Here is a 19,926-nt window from a genome sequence, read left to right on the forward strand (position 1 = left end):
GTGTCTTCTTCTGATTTTTTTTTTTTTTAAAGACTTCCAGCCCAGCATGTAAGAAGCTTGGAAGCCATGAGGCCATTCTAACAAGTAAAAAGCTGAACAGACTGAAAAATCAGCATTGGAGAGACTAACGGAATACAGAGAATAACAGTTTACCAGAGCAGAGACTCATAATGGGAAACTCCCCATGGGATCCAGTACCTGCCTGGTAGTCACTCAGTTGTGCACAACTCTTGGCCACCCATGGGCTGTAGCCTGCCAGGCTTCTCTGTCCACGGGATTCTCCAGGCAAGAATACTAAAGTGAGTTGCCATTCCCTTCTACAGAGGATCTTCCCAACCCAGAATTGAACCTGAGTCTTCTGCATTGCAGGCAGATTCTTTACCACTGAGTCACCAGGGAAGCCCCACTGGGAACTAGTGCCAAGGTGGAAAAACCAGAACTATAATTGATGAATTGCTGATTGCTCAGACTACTCTGAAAATTAAAAAATTCTAGGGGAACCCAGTCATAGGAGGGCCCCCAAGTCTTTGAGATTTACCTCCAGGACCTTGACCAGATTCCCCCAATAAATATTAGAGAAAAATCCTCTGGTGCTTCCAAGGGAGGGGGGAAAAAAAACACCTTTTGAAATATGCCAGAGCATTCTGTTGTTCATTACAAGGTCTGCCCTCAGGGGAAACTAGTTAACCAGTGCCTAGCCTGCTGGAGTATTATTGTATTCTTGTTTGCTTACTTGTGTCCTCTGCAACCCCATGGACTGTGTAGCCCACCTGGCTCCTCTGTCCATGGGATTTCCCAGGCAAGAATACTAGAGTGGGTTGCCAGTTCCTTCTCCAGGGGATATTCCCAACCGAGAACCTGCTCCTTCTGCATTGGCATGCAGATTCTTTACCGCTGAGCCACCTGGGAATCCCACTCTGGTATTACCAGAGAGTAACCAGAGCCTACGGAGAAGGCAATGGCAAGCCACTCCAGTACTCTTGCCTAGAAAATCCCATGGATGGAGGAGCCTGGTAGGCTGCAGTCCATGGGATCGCTATGAGTTGGACATGACTGAGCGACTTCACTTTCACTTTTCACTTTCACACATTGGAGAAGGAAATGGCAACCCACTCCAGTGTTCTTGCCTGGAGAATCCCGGGGACAGGGGAGCCTGGTAGGCTGCCGTCTATGGGGTCGCACAGAGTCAGACACGACTGAAGTGACTTAGCAGCAGCAACCAGAGCCTAACTGACCTGGAGGAAAGGAAATACCCAACTCTAGTCCACTCCAGTCATTCTGTTCCACCTAAGAGGGCAGAAAACTAAGACTTAAGTCTGCAGTCCAGAGGCACAGAGTCTCTAAAAGGCTGAGACCTCATCATAAGACTATAGAATACTCTCCCTTCCCCCACCCCCACCTTACCAACACATTGCTAAAGGCCTGTTTACAGAAGTTTCTTTTACCCAATACATCATGCCTGGCTATCAGGAAAAGATACAAGACATACTAAAAGGAAAAAAGCACAGAAGAGACACCGCATGCACTGTACAGAAATCAAGAATGTTTGATGGGCTTGTTAAAAGACTAGACACAGCTGAGGAAAGAATCTCTGAGCTTGAGGATATCTCAATAGAAACTTCCAAAACTGAAAATCTAAGAGCAAGGACTAGAAAAATAGAATATGCAAGGACTGTGGGACAATCACAAAAGTTGAAACATGTGTTTAATGGGAAACTAGAAAGAGGAAAGAAAGGAACAATAAATATTTGAAACAGTGACTGAGAATTTCTCCAAATTAATGTCAGACACCAAACCAGAGATCTCAGCAGTGCAGAGAACATCAAGTAGGATAAATGCCCCCCAAAAACTGTACATAGGCATATCACTTTTAAGCTGCAGAAAATCAAAGATAAAGAAAATTTAAAAACCCAGAAAGGAGTCAGAGGGAAAAACACCTTACCATGAAGGATCAAAGATAAGAAATACATTAGACTTCTTAGAAACTATGGAAACAGGGAGAGTGGAATAATATAGCATTGAAAGAAAGAACCATCAGCCTAGAATTTTGTACCCTGTGAAATCCTTCAAAAGAGAGAGAGAGGGCTTCCCCGGTAGCTCAGTGGTAAAGAACCCTCCTGCCAATGTAGGAGACATGGATTCTATTCCTGATCCAGGAAGATCCCACAGGCCATGGAGCAGCTAAACCCATGTGCCACAGTTACTGAGCCTGTGCCCTACAGCCCAGGAGATGTGACTACTGAAGCCACCACAATGAGAGGCCTGCACAGTGCAACCATAGTGTAACCCCCACTTCCTGCAACTGGAGCAAAGCCCACACAGCAACAAAGAGCCAGTGTAGCCAAAAATAAAAAATTAATTAATTAAAAAAATTTAAGTGAAGAAAAAAGAATTTCTGAGACAAAAATTGAGGGAATTTGTGGCCAGTACTTCTGCATTGCAAGAAAGATTAAAAGAGAAGAAAAATAATAGTTCAGAAATTTGGATCTATATACAAGAAGAACACTGGAAAAAGAATAAGTGAGGATAAAATTAAAACTTATTTTTCTTATTCTTAATTGATCTAACATTACAGTTTCTTCAGAATAATAACAGCAACCACTATGTTTGACCATATATGTTTATATGTGTGTATAAATGTTATGACAGCAGTGATAGAAGGAATGAGAGGAAGGAATTAGGATTTAGTCATCATAAGGTTTTCACACTACCTGTGAAATGGTATAGTGTTATTTAAAGTAGACTTGGATTTGTTGTTAATATATATTGCAAACTCTAAGACAACCACTGAAAAAATAAAGGAAGTTATAACTGATATGCCAAGAAAAGAGAGAAAATGAAATCAAGTAAAATGCTCAAAACCACAAAAGGGAGAAAAAGAGTGGAAGACAAAAAGAGAAACAATGAACAAGAACAAATAGAAAATGATAGAAAACAATAAAAATATGGTATCTGTTAATCCAACTAAATCAATAATCACTTTGTAGGTCAAGGGTCTAAATGCACCAATTGAAAGACAGAAATTGTCAAGATGGATTTAAAAAAAGATACAGCCACATGTTGCCTACAAGAAACTCACTTTAAGTATAAAGAGACATATGGATTAAAATTAAATGAATGGAGAAAGATATAATACTAATCAAAAGAAAGCAGGAGTAGCTATATTAATTTCAGACAGAGAAGACTTCAGAGTAATGAAAGTTACCAGGGATAAAGAGGGCAATTATATGTAAAGCACAAACAACCTCAAACTAAAAAGCCTCTACATAGCAAAAGAAGCCATCAACAAAATAAGAAAACAACCAATGGATTGGGGAAAATATTTGTAAACCACATATCTGATAAAGGGTTAATATTAAAAATATATAAAGAACTCATACACTCCATTACAGAAAAATATAAAGGACAAAGGACCTGAACAGACTTTTTTTCCCAAAGAAGTTTTTTTATAAATAACAAGTACATGAAAATATACTCAACATCACTCATCATTAGGGAAATATCAATTAAGCAATGAGATATCCCCTCAAGCCTAGTAGAATGGCCATCATCAAAAAGACAAGATAACAAGTGCTGCCTTGGATGTAGAGCAAAGGGAATCTTTGGTATTGTTGGTGGGATTGTAAATTGGTACAGCCACTGTGAAAAGCGGAATGGAGGCTTCTCAAAAAAATTAAATAGAACTACCATATAATTCAGCAACTCCACTTCTGAGACTATAACCAAAGGAAATGAAAATACTAACTCAAAAAGATGTCTGCACCACCATGTTCCTAGCAGCATTATTTACAATAGCAAAGACATAGAAAAAACCTAAGTGTCCACTGATGGGCAAATGGATAAAAGAATTTATAGTGTATATGTATGTATTATACATACATACATGCATACATATGGTGGAGTATTATTTAGCCATAAAAAGGAAATTCTATCATTTGCAACATGGATGGACCACAAAGCATTATGCTAAATGAAATAAGCAGAGAAAAGCATATATTATATGATTTCACTGGTATGTGGAATTTAAACAAAACAAACTCCTAAAAAGAAATCAGATTTGTGGTTACATGGGTGGAGGGGTGTGGCTGGGGGCAGGGTGGGTCAAGGAAGGTGGTAAAAGATACAAACCTCCAGTTATGTTAGTACCAGGGATAGAAGGTACAGCATGATGATTATATAGTTTACACTGCTGTATGATACACAGAGGACAGGGAGGCCTGGCATGCTGCAGTCCATGGGGTGGCAAAGATTTGGACACAACTTGGCAACTGAACAACAATAATAATATATGGAAAAGTTGTTAAGTGAGTAGATCCCCTTAAGTCTAGTAGAATGGCCATCATCAAAAAGATGAGATAACAAATGCTGCCTTGGATATAGAGCAAAGGGAATCTTTGGTACTGTTGGTGGGATTGTAAATTGGTACAGAATTTTCATCACAAGGAAAATTTTTTTCTATTTATTGTATCAATATGAGATGGATGTTAACTAAATCTACTGTGGTAATCATTTCACGATATGTGCAAATCAAACCATCATGCTGTACACTTTAAACTTATACAGGGATGTTTGTCAATTATTTCTCAATAAAACTGGAAAAATAATATAGTTTTTTTAAAAGAGGGGGATTACATGGTAAAGAGGTTAACTCTTTAAGCAGATATAATGATCCTAAACGCAAGTGTATGTGCTTTGAAACAGACTTCAGTTCAGTTCAGTCTCTCAGTCGAATCTGCGACCCCATGGACTGTAGCAGGCCAGGTTTCCTGTCCATTACAAACTCCCAGAGCTTGCTCAAACTCATGTCCATCCAGTCGGTGATGCCATCCAACCATGTTATCCTCTCTCATCCCCTTCTCCTCTTGCCTTCAATCTTTCCCAGCATAAGGGTCTTTTCCAAATGAGTCAGTCAGTTCTTCGCGTCAGGTGGCCAAAGTATTGGAGCTTCAGCTTCAGCATCAGTCCTTCCAATGAATAGTCAAAACTGATTTTCTTTAGGATTGACTGGTTTGATCTTCTTGTAGTCCAAGGGACTCTCAAGAATCTTTTTCAACACCACAGTTTTGACTTAACACCACAGAAAGACTTCAAGGAGGCAAGAACAGCAGATCAGGAGCCCGCCCGTCTTCTCCTTTTCAACTGCTTCTCATTTCTCCCGCTAGGAGCCCGGGCGGGCCCCAGCAGCTTGGAGTGTCGCCGTGGCAACCGGAGAACGCGCAGAGAGGGGCCCAGGGGGCGGGGCTTGTCCGGCGGCGGCCGCCAGCGGGTTGGGCTCGCCGGGGCCGGGCGCGGGCCGCCCGCATCCTCTTCCATCTTCTGGAAGGTGACTAGCGTCCGGCAGTCAACCAGCGGGAGCTTCTGGGCCCCCAATGGAAAGCCAAGAGTTTTCGGGTCCTTCTGGGCTGTCCGCTGGGCACCACACGGCAGAAACATCGGCTCGCTCCGAAGCCCTCCAGAAGCCCCTTGTCGTCAGGATATTCGACGTGAACCAGCAGCCAGAGGAGTCTGAGGAGGCGGGGTTTTCCCAGGAGGCCGACGAGGAAGACCAGCGAGGCGAGTCCGAGGAGTATGCAGAGTCCGACGAGATCCCCAATCACCCCAAGCCCTATGAGCTCTATCAATCCTATGAGTCCCGCAGGCCTCTCAAACCCCATGCACCCTACGAGCCCCATGCGCCCCGTGAGGTCCGCAAGCCCCGCGAATCCCGAAAGCCCCAGGGGCCCCCTGTTCCCCGCGAGCCCCACAAGCCTCAAGAAATCGAGTTGCTTCCTAGAGCTGGCGTGATGTTCTCCCCATCTCTGCTGATGAGACTCCCGCCACAGCTTCCGCTGTCTTCCCTGAGCGGTAGGTGTTGGGGTCTCTCCGGGGCACTGAGCAACCTAACCCCGTCTAGACCTGGGGGCCCTAATGGGAAGGTTTGTCTGCAAGGGCCCATTTTGATTTAAAGGAAGGTGATACTTATGTCATTTACCTACTGCTTTTCAGTGCCCTGTCTTTGGACCTAAAGAAGCCCTGATAGGAAATTGAGACTCTTGTCAATGAAACAATCTCTTCTTTCTGCCCTCTCTCCACCTGGCGACTTCGTAGCTGTCCTAATCACTGCCACTTCTTTTTGAAGCCCTTCTTAAGACTTCTGTACAGCTAGACATTGCAGTCCTCTGGGTTGCCATGTTGAACTATTATAGCACTTAAGATTTTTGATCATATCACTGTCTCAACTAGGGGAAGGATCTTTGAAGGGAAGACATTTTTGTCAGTGTTTGTCACATGATGGCACTCAGTAAATGCTATGATATTGTTAAAGATATAGTACTCATTGAGCAAAATTCAAAGAGTACATTTACTAAGTGTTTATTATATGCTCAGTCTTCACCAGGTTCACAAGATAACAGGGCTGATGGGATTTTTGGGTATAAACATCCAGCTCACTTATGGCCTCTCACTGATGACTATACCCAAAACAATTCCTTATCCACACTGGGCTTCCAGTCCCTTGGCTGACCATGTTTTATCTCATGTTGAGTCTATGGTCTGTCATTTCAGTTGCTTACTTACGACATCTTCCACCACCCCACTGGCTCTCTGGCCATTCAGCGTACTTCTCCTGGGAAAACCTCAACCCTGGTTAAGCCCAACCAACCACCCTCTGCCTACACCTGAGCAGCTGACTCTTCCTGTACAAAATCACACAGCCCTACTGACCGCTTTTATTTCAGTTTCATGACCACAGATCTCAGCTGGTCACTTGGCTCTGCCTAGCAAGCCCATTTTATTCACCTAGCAAATTAGTTCCCCTAATCTGTGAGAAGATGTCTAAATGTCTTCTTTACATCTCCTCCAGCCTTCACATCTTTGACTCCAAACAGCTGAAGACTTTGCCTCACACTTGAGAAAATAGAAGCAATGTCATTAACTCCCTTATTTTCTTACCGCTAATCTATCGCCGTACTTGAATCTGTATCCATGGATTCTGTCTCTTCTCATACTTCAGGGAAGAGTCACACCTCTTTCTATGTGAAGCAAATCTTCCACATGTGCTTTGGAGTCCACTCTTGTCTCCTGAAGAACTTTGTTCCAGCAGTTATTCCCCTCTTTCCTACAGGATCAATTTCTCCCTTTCTAATGAATCAGACCCATGAGCATACACATACACTCTAGAATCTTCTGTCTTGAAGTAATCCTTAACTTCAGGTCTTCTTCAGACCTTCCTCCTTCAATCAGCTCCATTTTTTTGCATTTTTCTGCAAGTCATTGCAGAGCTTGTCAGAAGAGTTGTCTGTACTCACTGACTCCTTTTTCTTGCCTGTAATTCTTTCCTCAAACCACATAGTCAGGCATCTTTCTTATCCACTCCACTGAAACTGCTCTAGTTGACTGCCTTTCTGTCCACTGCCAACCCTGTTGTCATGCATGGAGATTTCAGTATCCATATAAGTGATCCACTTGGCCTCTTAGTTCTTTGACTTCTTCACCTTGAATGACTGGATCTTTCACCCCATCTTAGACATCCACTGCACTGGCTTTTGGTAATGTCAATTGCTGTACCATTTCCAAAGTATCTATTTCAAGCACTCTAATCATTTCCCAGTTTTCCAGTTCACTTACTCTTCCTTGTGCCCTCTCAATTCTTCAGCTTCAAAGGGACTTCTGATCCATTGATGCTATCAATTGTTCATTATGTATCACTCACTACCTTATGTCTTTTTGTCTCTCCTTTCTCACTTTATAGTCCATGGTCTACCAATGGAATCACTTCCTTGCAAGTACTGGCTTCACTGTCTCTCCCTCTATCTTTCTTGTTTGTTTAAATCCAGTTCTTGTCTGTACTTGAAAAGATGGGAAAAAAAGAGAGAGAAACAAACAACTGTGTTGACTGATCTTTAAATCCATGACTGTAAACTTCAAGTGTGCTTTCAGTGCTGCTTGGCAATCATACTACATTTCCCTAATCAATCTATTATTTAACGTGGAACCTAGCAAACTACCAGGTTCTATACGTATATTTTCTAGCTTTTCTTTTGTTAATAGTAGACTGTCTTTGTTCTTACCAGAGACCATTCTCTCAACCTTTGTGTTAGATCCTATCCCACCTAACTTAAGCTCTTTGCTCCTCTCTTTCCCATATCATTTTATTTCACTCTCAACCTGATCATTCCTGTCAGCACATGAACTTGCAGCAATAACTCCTAGCTTGAAGAAACCAAACCTCCCCTTAGCCTTGCGTGCCCTTCCTGGTACCACTCTTATTCTCTACTCCTTTTCAGAGGGAAAAAAAAATCCTCAAAATAGTTGTTTATTTCATTATTTCCATGTTCTCTCTTCCCATTCTCTTGAGAACCTACTTAAGCTTTTATCCCCTCTACTTAGCTGAAGCTGCTCTAGTTGAGGTCACAGTGACCTCTGCTTGCCAGATTCAATGACTGATTCTTCACCCTCATCTTACTTGTTTGATACCTTCACTCCTTTTTTCTTGGAGGTCTTTCTTTATTTGTCTGCTGGATACCACTGCCTTTATCATTATCCTACCTCATCGATTGTTCCTGACTCAATTTCGTTTGCTAGATCATCTTTCTCTTCCCAGCCTCTCAGCTGAAGTGGGTGATGCCTCGGTGCTCTCAGATTCTTTAGACTTTCCTTGTTCCCTGGGCAGTGTCATCCGTTCTAGCTTTAATTGTATGCTGATGACTTCCCCAATTATCTCCAGCCTCAATTTCTTTCTTTCCAGAGTTTTATAACCAGTTGTCTTTTAACATTCCTGCTTGAATATCTAGTAGGAATGTAAAATTTCACATATCCATAACCGAACTCTTACTTTTACCCCCAAACTTGATCTCCCTCCATTGTTCCCATTTCAGCAAATGACACCACCATTCATTCATCCAGGTGCTCAGGTCAAAAACCTGGAGTCATTCTTGACACCTGATTTTCCTTTACACTTTGACTCCAAGCCATTAGCAAACCCTGATTTTGAAATATGTCATGACAATATCCATTCTTAACATCCAGACCTTCACCACCTTTGTAAACCACTATCATCTCTTGCTTGATCGGCTGCAGTAGCTTCCACTCTTGCCCGATTTGTGCATCCCCCACTCTATTCCCACCAGTTCATACTTCATGTAGCAGTCACAGGGATCCCTTAGAACATAAATTATATGCAAATTTTCTTCTCTCAGCTCTCCAGAGAGGTTCTCATGTCACAGAGTTTGTGGTTGAAAGTCCTAGGCAGGCCTCGAAGGTCTGATCTGACTGTCTCTCCAGCCTCCTGTCCCACTGCTCTCCCCACTGTCTCTGCTCTCCAGCCACATGGGCCTCCTTGCTCCTAACTCAGTCGTTTCACTTGCTTTTTCCTCTGTCAGCTAGCTCTTCTCTTAAGTATTTGTCACCTCCTTATAAATATGTACCAGATCACTCTGTCAAAAATGCTCTCTTTGGATCACTACAAATGACCCAATTTCGTTTCTTTTTATGGCTGAGTAATAATCCATCGCATATATGTACCACATCTTCCTTAGCCATTCATCTGTCAGTGGACATTTAGGTTGCTTCCAAGTCCTGTCTATTATAAATAGTGCTGCATTGAATATTGGGATACATGTGTCTTTTTAAAGTATATAAACCCAACTTCCTTAGTGCTTACTCAGTTGCTAAGGCTATCTTAACATAGATAAAATCAGGTGAAATGAATCATATATTTGAAAATGGAGAAAAAAGTCACGAAAGTACAGACTGAGGGGTATGAGAGGAGACATAGCTTCACAGGTCGCTTGGGGAGGGGATAGTTTTGATTTCCAGTTTGCATGGAGGTCCCAGTTTTTGTTGTTGTTAAATTAGAAGAGCTTGACCTCTTCCTCTGCCTTCTCACTGTCAAGCAAAAGCCTTGCCCATACTCTCCCATCTCTTGCCCATATGACCCAGAGCTAGGGCAGTGGGGAGCACGGTGCGAGGGAGTTGTGCCTGAGAGAAGATCAAGGAAGAATGAATAGTAGTAACGATTATACAGCTTAACCTGTCATGTCAAAGAACATCCCAGTGTCTGTTTACATGGTCATACCCAGCATAGAACTCAAGTACTTTAAGGCCAGTCTTCAAAATCATCATGTACCTAAAACAAGCACAAATTTTACTTCAGAAAGCTCTGAGAAGTAATGTAGGTTGTCCTGAAGTATCTTCCAGGGAATTATACCATCTCATACAGAGCAAAGCGGGCTAAAATGTTCTTGAGACACATCTCTTCCCAAGTCCCTGTCACCATGACAGCTGTTCCCCACAGATACCTTTCCTCTTCCTTTCAAGCTCCAGCTTGCCTCTCTCTTGCCCCCTAGATCTATTCTGAGAGGTGCTCCATGCCTTTCCTTGATAGATCAGTGGTGTCCTGGTCACACCTGTAGGCTGAGCATCTCAAATATGGACTCCTTAAGAAGACGGGGTAGAGGGCAAGGTGGAGAATAGTTATACTTTGGTTCCTCATCCTTTTCATGTTATAAACGCTACTGATACATGCAGAGGGAATCCGGTGTAAGGAGTGCCCCAGTTCCCATCAGGGAACAGCCTTGATCATGCTTCCTCCCAGCAGATGGCAGCCTTCCCCAGAAGATGGTTTGGAGCACAAGCCAGTTCGTTCCACTTGCTGACTTGGTGAGCAATGTGAGCAGAGCAAAGTGAGCAGTGTAGTTTGTGAGCTATGGAATAAAATACAGATCTCTAAAGGACATAGTATAGCAATAACCTTCTGATTGTCTCTTAAAGGGAGATGCTTTTCACCATCCCGCTCAGAATCCTTTTAGGGCTTCTTCCTGTTGGCCTTAGAATAAGAGGTTCCTCCAGGGTCCATCGTGATCTGACAGTGAAAGTTAGTTGCTCAGTCATGTCCAACTCTTTGCAAGTCTTTGGACTGTAACCCACCAGGGTCCTCTGTCCATGGGGTCTTCCAGGCAAGTGTACTGGAGTGGGTTGCCATTTCCTTCTCCAGGAAGTCTTCCCAAACCAGAGATCAAACCCACATCTCCTGTGTCTCCTGCATTGCAGGCAGATTCTTAACCTGCTGAGCTAACATTGCTGCCTGCAAGCTCTAGCTGCCGCATATGGAATCTAGTTCCCTGACCAGGGATCGAACCCTGGCCCCCTGCCTTCAGAGCACAGAGTCTTAGCTACTGGGCCGCCAGGAAAGTCCTTCTTGTATCACTCTGCAATGTACTTTTTTTTTTTTCTTCCTGAATAGGAAAATAACTTTCTTTTGTTTGGAGTAGTAGGCAGGAGTCCAGTCTTAGCACTTCTGAAATTGCATCTTGGTGCCAGCAGCCTTGGTGACCTCCACGCTGAAGCACACTGTCTTGCTCAGAGGCCAGCACTCACCCACTGTGGCAGTGTTGAGGATCTTGACATCCCTAAAGCAGGAGGAAAGGTGCATGGACATATCCTTATGGTACGAAATGGTTGGTGCTTTGGGTTGTAGAGGTAATCTCAGTCATGCCAGTGGTCCTCTGCATCTTCATCTTAGCCACTAAACAAGATCCACGCTTGGATGGAGATGATACCATTGGAAAAGAAAGGGCATTTCTCCATATAAGTGCCCCTTGGGCCTCCTCTGGTGTGTTGAAGACCAGACCAATGTTCTTGTTGTATCATGGGACCATCTCCTTGCCAGTTTCTCTAAGTAGGACCCTCTTCTTATTTTGGAAAATGATCGGTTGTGTTTGGTAGGCATGCCTAGTCTGAATGTCTGCCATCTTCCTGGCCGTTTGAAAAAAGGCTCTGCAAAGTATTCTTGTCCTCAGTTTACAGATGAGGAATCTGAGACTAGGTAGTTTGTCTGCGGCTGTGCAGTGGTGGGACCAGCATTCAAAGTCCTGTCGGTTTGCTCCAAAGCCTGGAATATCTCAGTGGCTAGACTGGAGTGAGAATGGGGATCACTGGGAGAGAAGAGTGGAGGAAAAAAGTACTGTTGTTAATCTCTAGGAAAAAGGAGCTGGGAAATATTTTAGGGATGGGGAGTTTTATAGATTCATGCTCAGGAAGGTCTGCCCCAAGGATGGATTGGATGTGTGCAATCCTGCCCTTGCCTCCAAAGAAATATGGCTGCTTGAACACTGCTATGCCCAAATAATGGCTCCAGCCACATTCTGGGGATTTCAATGAGAGCACGTACTTAGTAGGAGAGGGAGATTGATGCTACTGAAAAGAGCACTAAACTAGGAGGTAAGAGATTTGGAAGTTACTTTTGGTCTTGTCATAGATGTGTGTTTCCTTTCTAGTGAAATGAGATGCGTGAACCTGTTTCCTTTCTAGTGAAATGAGATGCGTGAACTACGCACTTTCTACAGACACTTGTAAATGCTGAGAGTCTGGATGTTAATGCTGCTGCTGCTAAGTCACTTCAGTCGTGTCCGACTCTGTGTGACCCCACAGACGGAAGCCCACCAGGCTCCCCCGTCCCTGGGATTCTCCAGGCAAGAACACTGGTGTGGGTTGCCATTTCCTTCTTCAATGTGTGAAAAGTGAAAGTGAAGTTGCTCAGTCGAGTCCGACCCTTAGCGACCCCACGGACTGCAGCCTACCAGGCTCCTCCATCCATGGAATTTTCTAGGCAAGAGTACTGGAGTGGCTTGCCATTGCCTTCTCCGCTGGATATTAATACAACTGCTTAATTTGATACAGCAAGGTGTTGCCAAAGTGAGATTACTATAGATTCTTGAATATAAGGAAATTTGAAAAAATTTTGACTTATTTGAATAGATAATCTTTTAGGGAGAAAGACAGAGTAGACAAACATTTATTTAGAACTGTGTTAATTTCGCTATACCTATAAAATTAAAATAACATTAAAATCAATGATATAATTTAGAAATAGTTATTTCTAATGTTATATTTCATGGAAAAATAGTTTTATTCAACTTTTTCACTTGCATACTTAATACCACTATGGTTACCTCTTGACTAATTTAACAGTTTTTCCAGAAAAATCATTTTTATCTCTACAGCTTTATTATAGAAATATTCAAATGCACCCAAAATAGAGAATGTTATAATACACCCCCATCTAGTTTTAATATTTATCATTTTGCTAATAGTCTCATCTAGGCATTCTCCTGCCAACCCTTCCTACTATACACACATGCACGCTCACGTGTACATGCGTGCCCACACACACATTTTGGGGCCTCCTGTAGGACAAATTGTTCTAAAGAAAATACTAGACAGCATGTCATTTTGCCCATAATATCTTTTATGCCTTTCTGATTACTAAGGACTTTTTTTAAAAAACGTAACTATCATGTCATTATTTGCACTGAGAAGGCGATGGCACCCCATTCCAGGACTCCTGCCTGGAAAATCCCATGGATGGAGGAGGCTGGTAGGCTGCAGTCCATGGGGTCGCGAAGAGTCAGACATGACTGAGCGACTTCACTTCACTGCTGCTGCTGCTAAGTCACTTCAGTCGTGTCCGACTCTGTGTGACCCCATAGACGGAAGCCCACTTGCTACCCATTAAATATTTAAACTTCCTTAATTGTCTCTGCGTGCAATGCAGGAGACCTAGGTTTGGTCCCTGGGTGGGGAAGATCCCCTGGAGAAGGAAATGACAACCCACTCAAGTATAGTTGCCTGGAGAGTCCCATGGACAGAGGATCCTGGTGGGCTACAGTCTAGGGGGTCACAAAGAGTCGGAACAACTGAGCGACTAACTTTTGCTTTAGTTGCCTCAAAACTGTATTTTTACAGCTGGTTCGTTCTAATTAGGCCTCAAACAAGGGTCACATGGCTCTTCTCTGTTACTCTTTAACACTAACTCTAATCCTCTCTCCCTTTTTAAAACACACTTGTTAGAAAAATTGGGTAAATATCCCATATTCTGAATTTAATTTGTTTTTTGTGATGTCTTTAACTTGTTCTTCTAGCTCCTGTGTTTCTTGCAAAGCATATAGATTGAGAGACTTGCTTAGATTGAAACTAAATTGTTTTGAGCATGAATTTTTCATAGGTGGTGCTATACTTGGGGGCATATGGTGTCAGGCTCTCCCATTTGTGGTGATTCTCAGGTTGACAAGTAAGTTCAGATGAGGTTGGCTCCATCCCTCCTTGATAAAATTCCCATCCACATCTCAGCAGCCAGGTTCAGTTTTTGCCTAGATGCCAGCATAGCATTAGGGATAAGACAGGTCCGTTTTGGATCTGTGTTTGATACTGTTTGATATTGTTTGATACTGTTTGATATTGTTTGATACTGTTCCTGGCTATTGTTAGGAACCCATTCGTTTAATGTAACAGAACTCTTAAAAAATTCATTCTGTAGCTGTACTTTTATCTTCACAATACAATCACCTCATTCTTTGTGTTTTGTCTTTCTTTTTGCTTTTTAAAATGATGTTTGTTTAAAGCAATATCCAATGCTTAAGATTATAAAATTATATCGCCAAAATATTATTATATCTGTTTTAAATTTCTTTACCTCTTCCCTCTTTTGTAAAATACAGATTTAAACTTAAATTGTATGGAGAACTCTATAATTATTCCATTCTAGCATTAACTGAAGTTATTTCAGGCTGCTGTGTTTTTGTTTGCCACTTCTTTGTTGGGAAAATAAAGTAATTGAAGAAGTGCATCCTAAGATGAGTTCTTACAAGGATATGCATGTAAGGTAACCTCTTTTCTGAGAAATAATTTTTAGGAACAAAATCTAGCCTTATATTCAGTTATTATGATACTTTACTGAAAACTTCTTATTTTTTTAAATTTATTTTTGTTTCTTGTAATACATATATCAAAAATAAAATTTGAAGAAGGAAAAATCTAAGAAAATAAGATTTTCTTCATCTTTTCATTATCAAGTCTTATAATTTATTTTATGTGTGTATAAAACTATTGAGAGACCTCACAAGAGGAGTTTCTTTCAGATTTCATATTAGGAAAAGTTTATGGCTTTTGCTTTCAGTGGTAAATGTTCAGATATAATGGTCCATGACTTTATTTTTCATTTTGTATTTTTATTTCGCTTCTTCATCCACCTGTTTTCTACCTGTTTTCCTGAATTTTTCATCTTAGATAATATCCTGTTATGTATTTATGTAAGCAAGCTCAAATCCTTTTAGAAATGAGGGGGAGGTTATAAAGGCATAAAGAAATCAGTGAAAATACATGTGAATACATGTTCACAATTAAGTTCTCATAGCATTAATATTACTTTTTGTAGTTGGAACCCTTAACAGTAAATTACTTAAACTTTACAGTTACTCAAACTTAATTACTTAAACTTTTTCTTTACTTATAGAAATTTAAGCAGAATCTTAATTTAAATTTTTTTAGCATTAATTATTTAATTTGCCCAAGATTGAACAGTTGAGTAAGTAACAAAACTGGGGTTTGAGCCATGTCTGTCTGATGTCAAAGCACACCCACTTTTCTTTACCCTGAACACTCCAGACGGTAGAAAATGTTATTTCAGAGCTCCCAGATATGATTAGAAACTCCCCAGGAGAAACTGGAACAATTTGTCCTAAAGAGGTCTACTGTAATAGGCCTTAGGATAAGGCCTATATTTGCCCACATTAAAAAATAACTTCTAAACATGAATTTTAATTTGCTTCCATTTCGTCTGTTTTGAATAATACATGTGTATCCAGCTTTTTACTGCTGAAGATACCATTAACATTTTTGTGTATAAGTCTTTGCTCACACTTGTAGTTACTTCTTTAGAGGACTAAAGAAAGTACTCTGAAGTACTTCTAAAGTACTTCTATTTTAGAAGTAGAATTAGGTTAAGGAAGGTAAGTATTGCTGACTCATACACCAAATTATTTTTCACAAAATGAATTAATTTAAATATCCACCAGCAGCATGGAAGTACTTACTTCATCTGATCCGTCCAGCATTGTTATCCTTTGTAAAAACTTTTTGCTTATGTGATAGTTTTTTAATCTCATTCTTTATTTGCATTGTTTTGATTACAAGCAAGTTTGAACGTTTTATGTTTACTAGTCCTTCATATGCCTTCTTCTTCTTTGAATGAAACCTTTTTAGTGTTTTTCTTGTTCATCTGTACTTTTATACTTTTCAGATATTAAGACTTTATCATTTTGTTACTACATATTTCTCCCAATTTTTGTTTTCTAAGGTTTATTTTTTGACACACATTTTAAGTTTGAAATATTTTAATCTGTATGTTTCCTCTCTTTCATCACATTTAATGCACATTAAAATCCAGTCATTAAGTAGATATTCTTTTATTTTTACTCTAATTCAATTTTTAAAAAAAAAAAATTTAACTATTTGATTTACTTGTGGTTTACTTTGGCAAGATGTGCTATGCTTAGTCTCAGTCATGTCTGACTCTTGCCACCCCATGGACTGCAGCCTGCCAGGCTGCTCTGTCCATGGGGATTTTCCAGGCAAGAAGACTGTAGTGGTTGCCATGCCCTTCTCCAGGGATCTTCCCAACCCAGGAATCGAACCCAGGTCTCCTGCATTGCAGATGGATTCTTTACCATCTGAGCCACTTTGGCCTTTCCCCAAAATGGCTATTTTAAATCATATCTTTGATTTTTTAAAAACTTATTTATTTGGCTGCCATGGGTCTTAGTTGTGGCTTGGGCATCTTCAGTCTTCTTTGCAGCATGCTGGTCTCTTTTAAGCTGTGGCATGTGGAATCTTTTAGTTGTGGTGTGCGGGAAAATCTTTGGTTCTTACTGAATCTTATTTTTGCTTTTCCTTTTGCAGATCCTGGTCCTTGTGACTTTGTAAAGAAACGGTAAGAGTACAGACACAGCACTATTTTCCCAACTTCACTAGCTGAAAGGGGCACTCAGTCTGGGGCATTTGAAGTGAAAGTCTATCTTGGGGGTTTTGAGAAGATTCGTGTTCTTTCCCTTTGTCATAAGGCCCTTTTCTAGGGGCCATTCCCTTGGGAAAGGAAAGAAGAGAGATAAAGTGGTTGAGATAGAGATGTAGGAGAATTCTCGCTCAGTGTTGACTTGTTGCTCAGTGCTGTGTGTGTCACTTAAGAGGGCTGAACCTAAAGGTTCAAGTCCCTAAAGGCACTTGAGATTCTGCACTGACCATCTCATGTCATAGATTTTGTGAAGCTCCATGTTAGTGTATCTCAATCTCCTTTTGCCTCTAATTAAAAATTCAGTAGCTAATGAAATTTCAAGAATGTGTCCTCTATGAAAAAAAAGAAATGTGCATGTGTGTACATGCAATGTATAAACTAGTTGTCTCCTGAAAATAGATGCTTATTCTTGATCTGGATAAGATATATTTAGAAGAGGTAATAGAATAAAATCATTCAAGAGAAAATACCAAAGTTTCATATCAATGGCTCATATAGATGAGAAGTAAATAATAGCGGATTTTATTTTTTCACTCTTTTAATAAGTGAGTTGAAATTATTCATATTGTTATTGTTTACCATCTACATTTATTGTTATTGGTTGGACTTAGTTTGCATTTTCTAAGTACTATATTTTCTAGTTGTTTTTTCCTCACCTCTTTTAAGCATTAAATACTGCTGCCTTATTTTTATGTACTACTTTGCTGTTTAAATTTTATTTTCTCACAGGAATCCTGAGAAGTTGATAGGGTGGATATAATCAACTAGATTTTCTGAAAGAAAGTGAAATTCAGAGTAATCATGTCACTTTCCCAAGGTTGTAAGATGATTAGGCAGCAAATCTGGTAGAACTAACCTTTACTCAGTATTACTGAATATCCACTTAAAATACCAAATTACTTCAAATAAATGCATGCCAAGTGAGCAGACTCTCCTATTACTAAATAGACAGTGAAATAATTTACACCTGGAAAGTTTTTATACTTAAAGAAAGACTGTGAAGAGCGTTTCTTTAAGTGTTTTTGTTGTTATATTATTTCTTGCTTTTGTTTGATTGGTTAATTTGGTTTGATTCTGTGAGAAAATTTTGTTCTGTATTATCTGTGCCTGTCCCAATTCTCTAAATAATCTTGTTAAACAAATATGCTGTACTTGATGGTTTTAAAAGAAATATTTAGTATAAGCAAAATATACAGGGGTGTTCAGTCACTCAGTCATGTCCAACTCTTTGAAACCCCATTGACTGTAGCCCGCCAGGCACCTCTATCCATGGAATTTTCCAGGCAAGAATACTGGAGTGGGTTGCCATTTCCTACTCTGCTGCTGCTGCTGCTAAGTCACTTCAGTCGTGTCCGACTCTGTGTGACCCCATAGAAGGAAGCCCACCAGGCTCCCCCGTCCCTGGGATTCTCCAGGCAAGAACACTGGAGTGGGTTGCCATTTCCTTCTCCAATGTGTGAAAGTGGAAAGTGAAAAGTGAAAGTGAAGTCGCTCAGTCGTGTCCGACCCTTAGCGACCCCACGGACTGCAGCCTACCAGGCTCCTCCATCCATGGGATTTTCTAGGCAATAGTACTGGAGTGGCTTGCCATTGCCTTCTCCGTTTCCTACTCTAGGATAAGCAAAATAGTCAAGTGTAAAAGAGCATTCTGACTCAAAGAATTATTTGAATTACCCCATCAATTCAGACATGAAATTGTTTCCTAATTGTTGCTATATAAACATATATTTATTGCTCTGCTCCTAAGATAAGAATTTCCAAAATTTTGTTAGCTATTGGCAAACTACGGGAGATTAATTATCAATGAAGACATGGAACAGCAAAGTAATCTTCAATAAAAAAGATATCTGCCTTCAGGAGTTCAGATCCCTCCACCACATTCTTTTGTTTCTGCACAGGATCATGAATAGATGTTGTACGGTAATGTAATACTTGAGAGAGAAGGCAAGCCTGCATTAAGATGAAGAGATGTAGGTTGAAGACGTAGCTGTGGTGACACAATGCACAATAAGTGAATGAAAAGGAGAGATTAGCAGGTGTTAATGAGATCATTTCCAATTAATGTAACAATACAGTTTAACTATCTATATAAATAAATGGAGAAACTGTCAGTAGTCTTATATATAAAATGATGCATTAAAATAATATTAGTTAGGTGGTGAAGAAAAGGTAGAAAGGGAAAATCTGGCTTAGAGGTGATGATGTAGCCAGAAGCTAAATTGCCTGCAAAGATTCATATGTAAGAAGATGTTTTATCTGCACTATAGTTTGCTTTTTCCTCCACCTAGCCACCCTCTCTGGAAAGTTGGTTCAGGCCATCATAGCAGGGTTCGAACAGTACTTGCATAGCAAAATCATTTTTTTTTAACTGAGTAAGGGTGTATTTTTTTTTTTCCCCTGGCAGTGGACAGTATCTTCATTATTTCTAGACGATAGCAGACATGGCTTGGGGCAGGGTGCATTATATCGATTACATATGTGTGTATTCAGTCACTCAGTCGTGTCCAACTCTTTGCGACACCATGGACTGTAGCCCACCAGACTCCTCTGTCCATGGGATTTTTCAGGCAGGAATACTGGAGTGGATTGCCTTTTCCTTCTCCAGAGGGAGATCTTCCCCACAGAGGGATTAAACCTGTGTCTCCAGCATCTCCTGCCTTGACAGATGGACTCTTTACCACTGAGCCACCTAGGAAGTCCATCAATTACATATCAGATCTCAAACATTTAACCGCTGAAGAATCTTTTGGTTATCTCAAACCACCATCACAATCTCATGTTTGGAAAGATTTGTTATTATTGTTCATTAACTTCTGCTGAGGATAGATATAATTAGTCGTATAGCTTCAAATAGCTGCAAAGGAGTCTGGAAAATGTAAAGGAACACATGGATATTTGGGGACCACAAACTTTCTCTGCTATAGGTGGATTCAGAATAGTCAGGGAAGTCTAAGGGAGCAAAATAGAGCAGGATGGAGGTTGAGTGGCACCCAAAGTATATTTTGCCTGTTTCATAGTTTACTTGAAACCACAAATTCTGTCTGAAATTTTCCTGTACAGTCTCTTCAACATCCAGTGCTATCAAGCATTTACAAATTTAC

General features: G+C 40.7%; 1 protein-coding gene and 1 pseudogene across 1 annotated transcript in view; one reads left to right on the forward strand and one right to left on the reverse strand.

Moving 5' to 3' along the window:
- The first annotated feature begins 5,262 nt into the window (after positions 1-5,262).
- The window catches only part of SPMAP2L (sperm microtubule associated protein 2 like), a 47,610-nt gene continuing 32,946 nt past the window's right edge, over positions 5,263-19,926 (forward strand). The window contains exons 1-2 of the mRNA XM_055434745.2: positions 5,263-5,844; positions 16,714-16,744. Of these exons, the coding sequence (XP_055290720.2) occupies positions 5,370-5,844; positions 16,714-16,744 (506 nt within the window). The 5' untranslated portion in view covers positions 5,263-5,369. The remainder of the gene's footprint in view (positions 5,845-16,713; positions 16,745-19,926) is intronic.
- LOC148777862 (small ribosomal subunit protein uS17 pseudogene) lies at positions 11,267-11,729 on the reverse strand (annotated as a pseudogene).

The sequence above is a fragment of the Moschus berezovskii genome, chromosome 5, assembly GCF_049115385.1.
Source record: "Moschus berezovskii isolate FMDL1 chromosome 5, NW_MosBer_1.0, whole genome shotgun sequence".
Taxonomy (NCBI): domain Eukaryota; kingdom Metazoa; phylum Chordata; class Mammalia; order Artiodactyla; family Moschidae; genus Moschus; species Moschus berezovskii.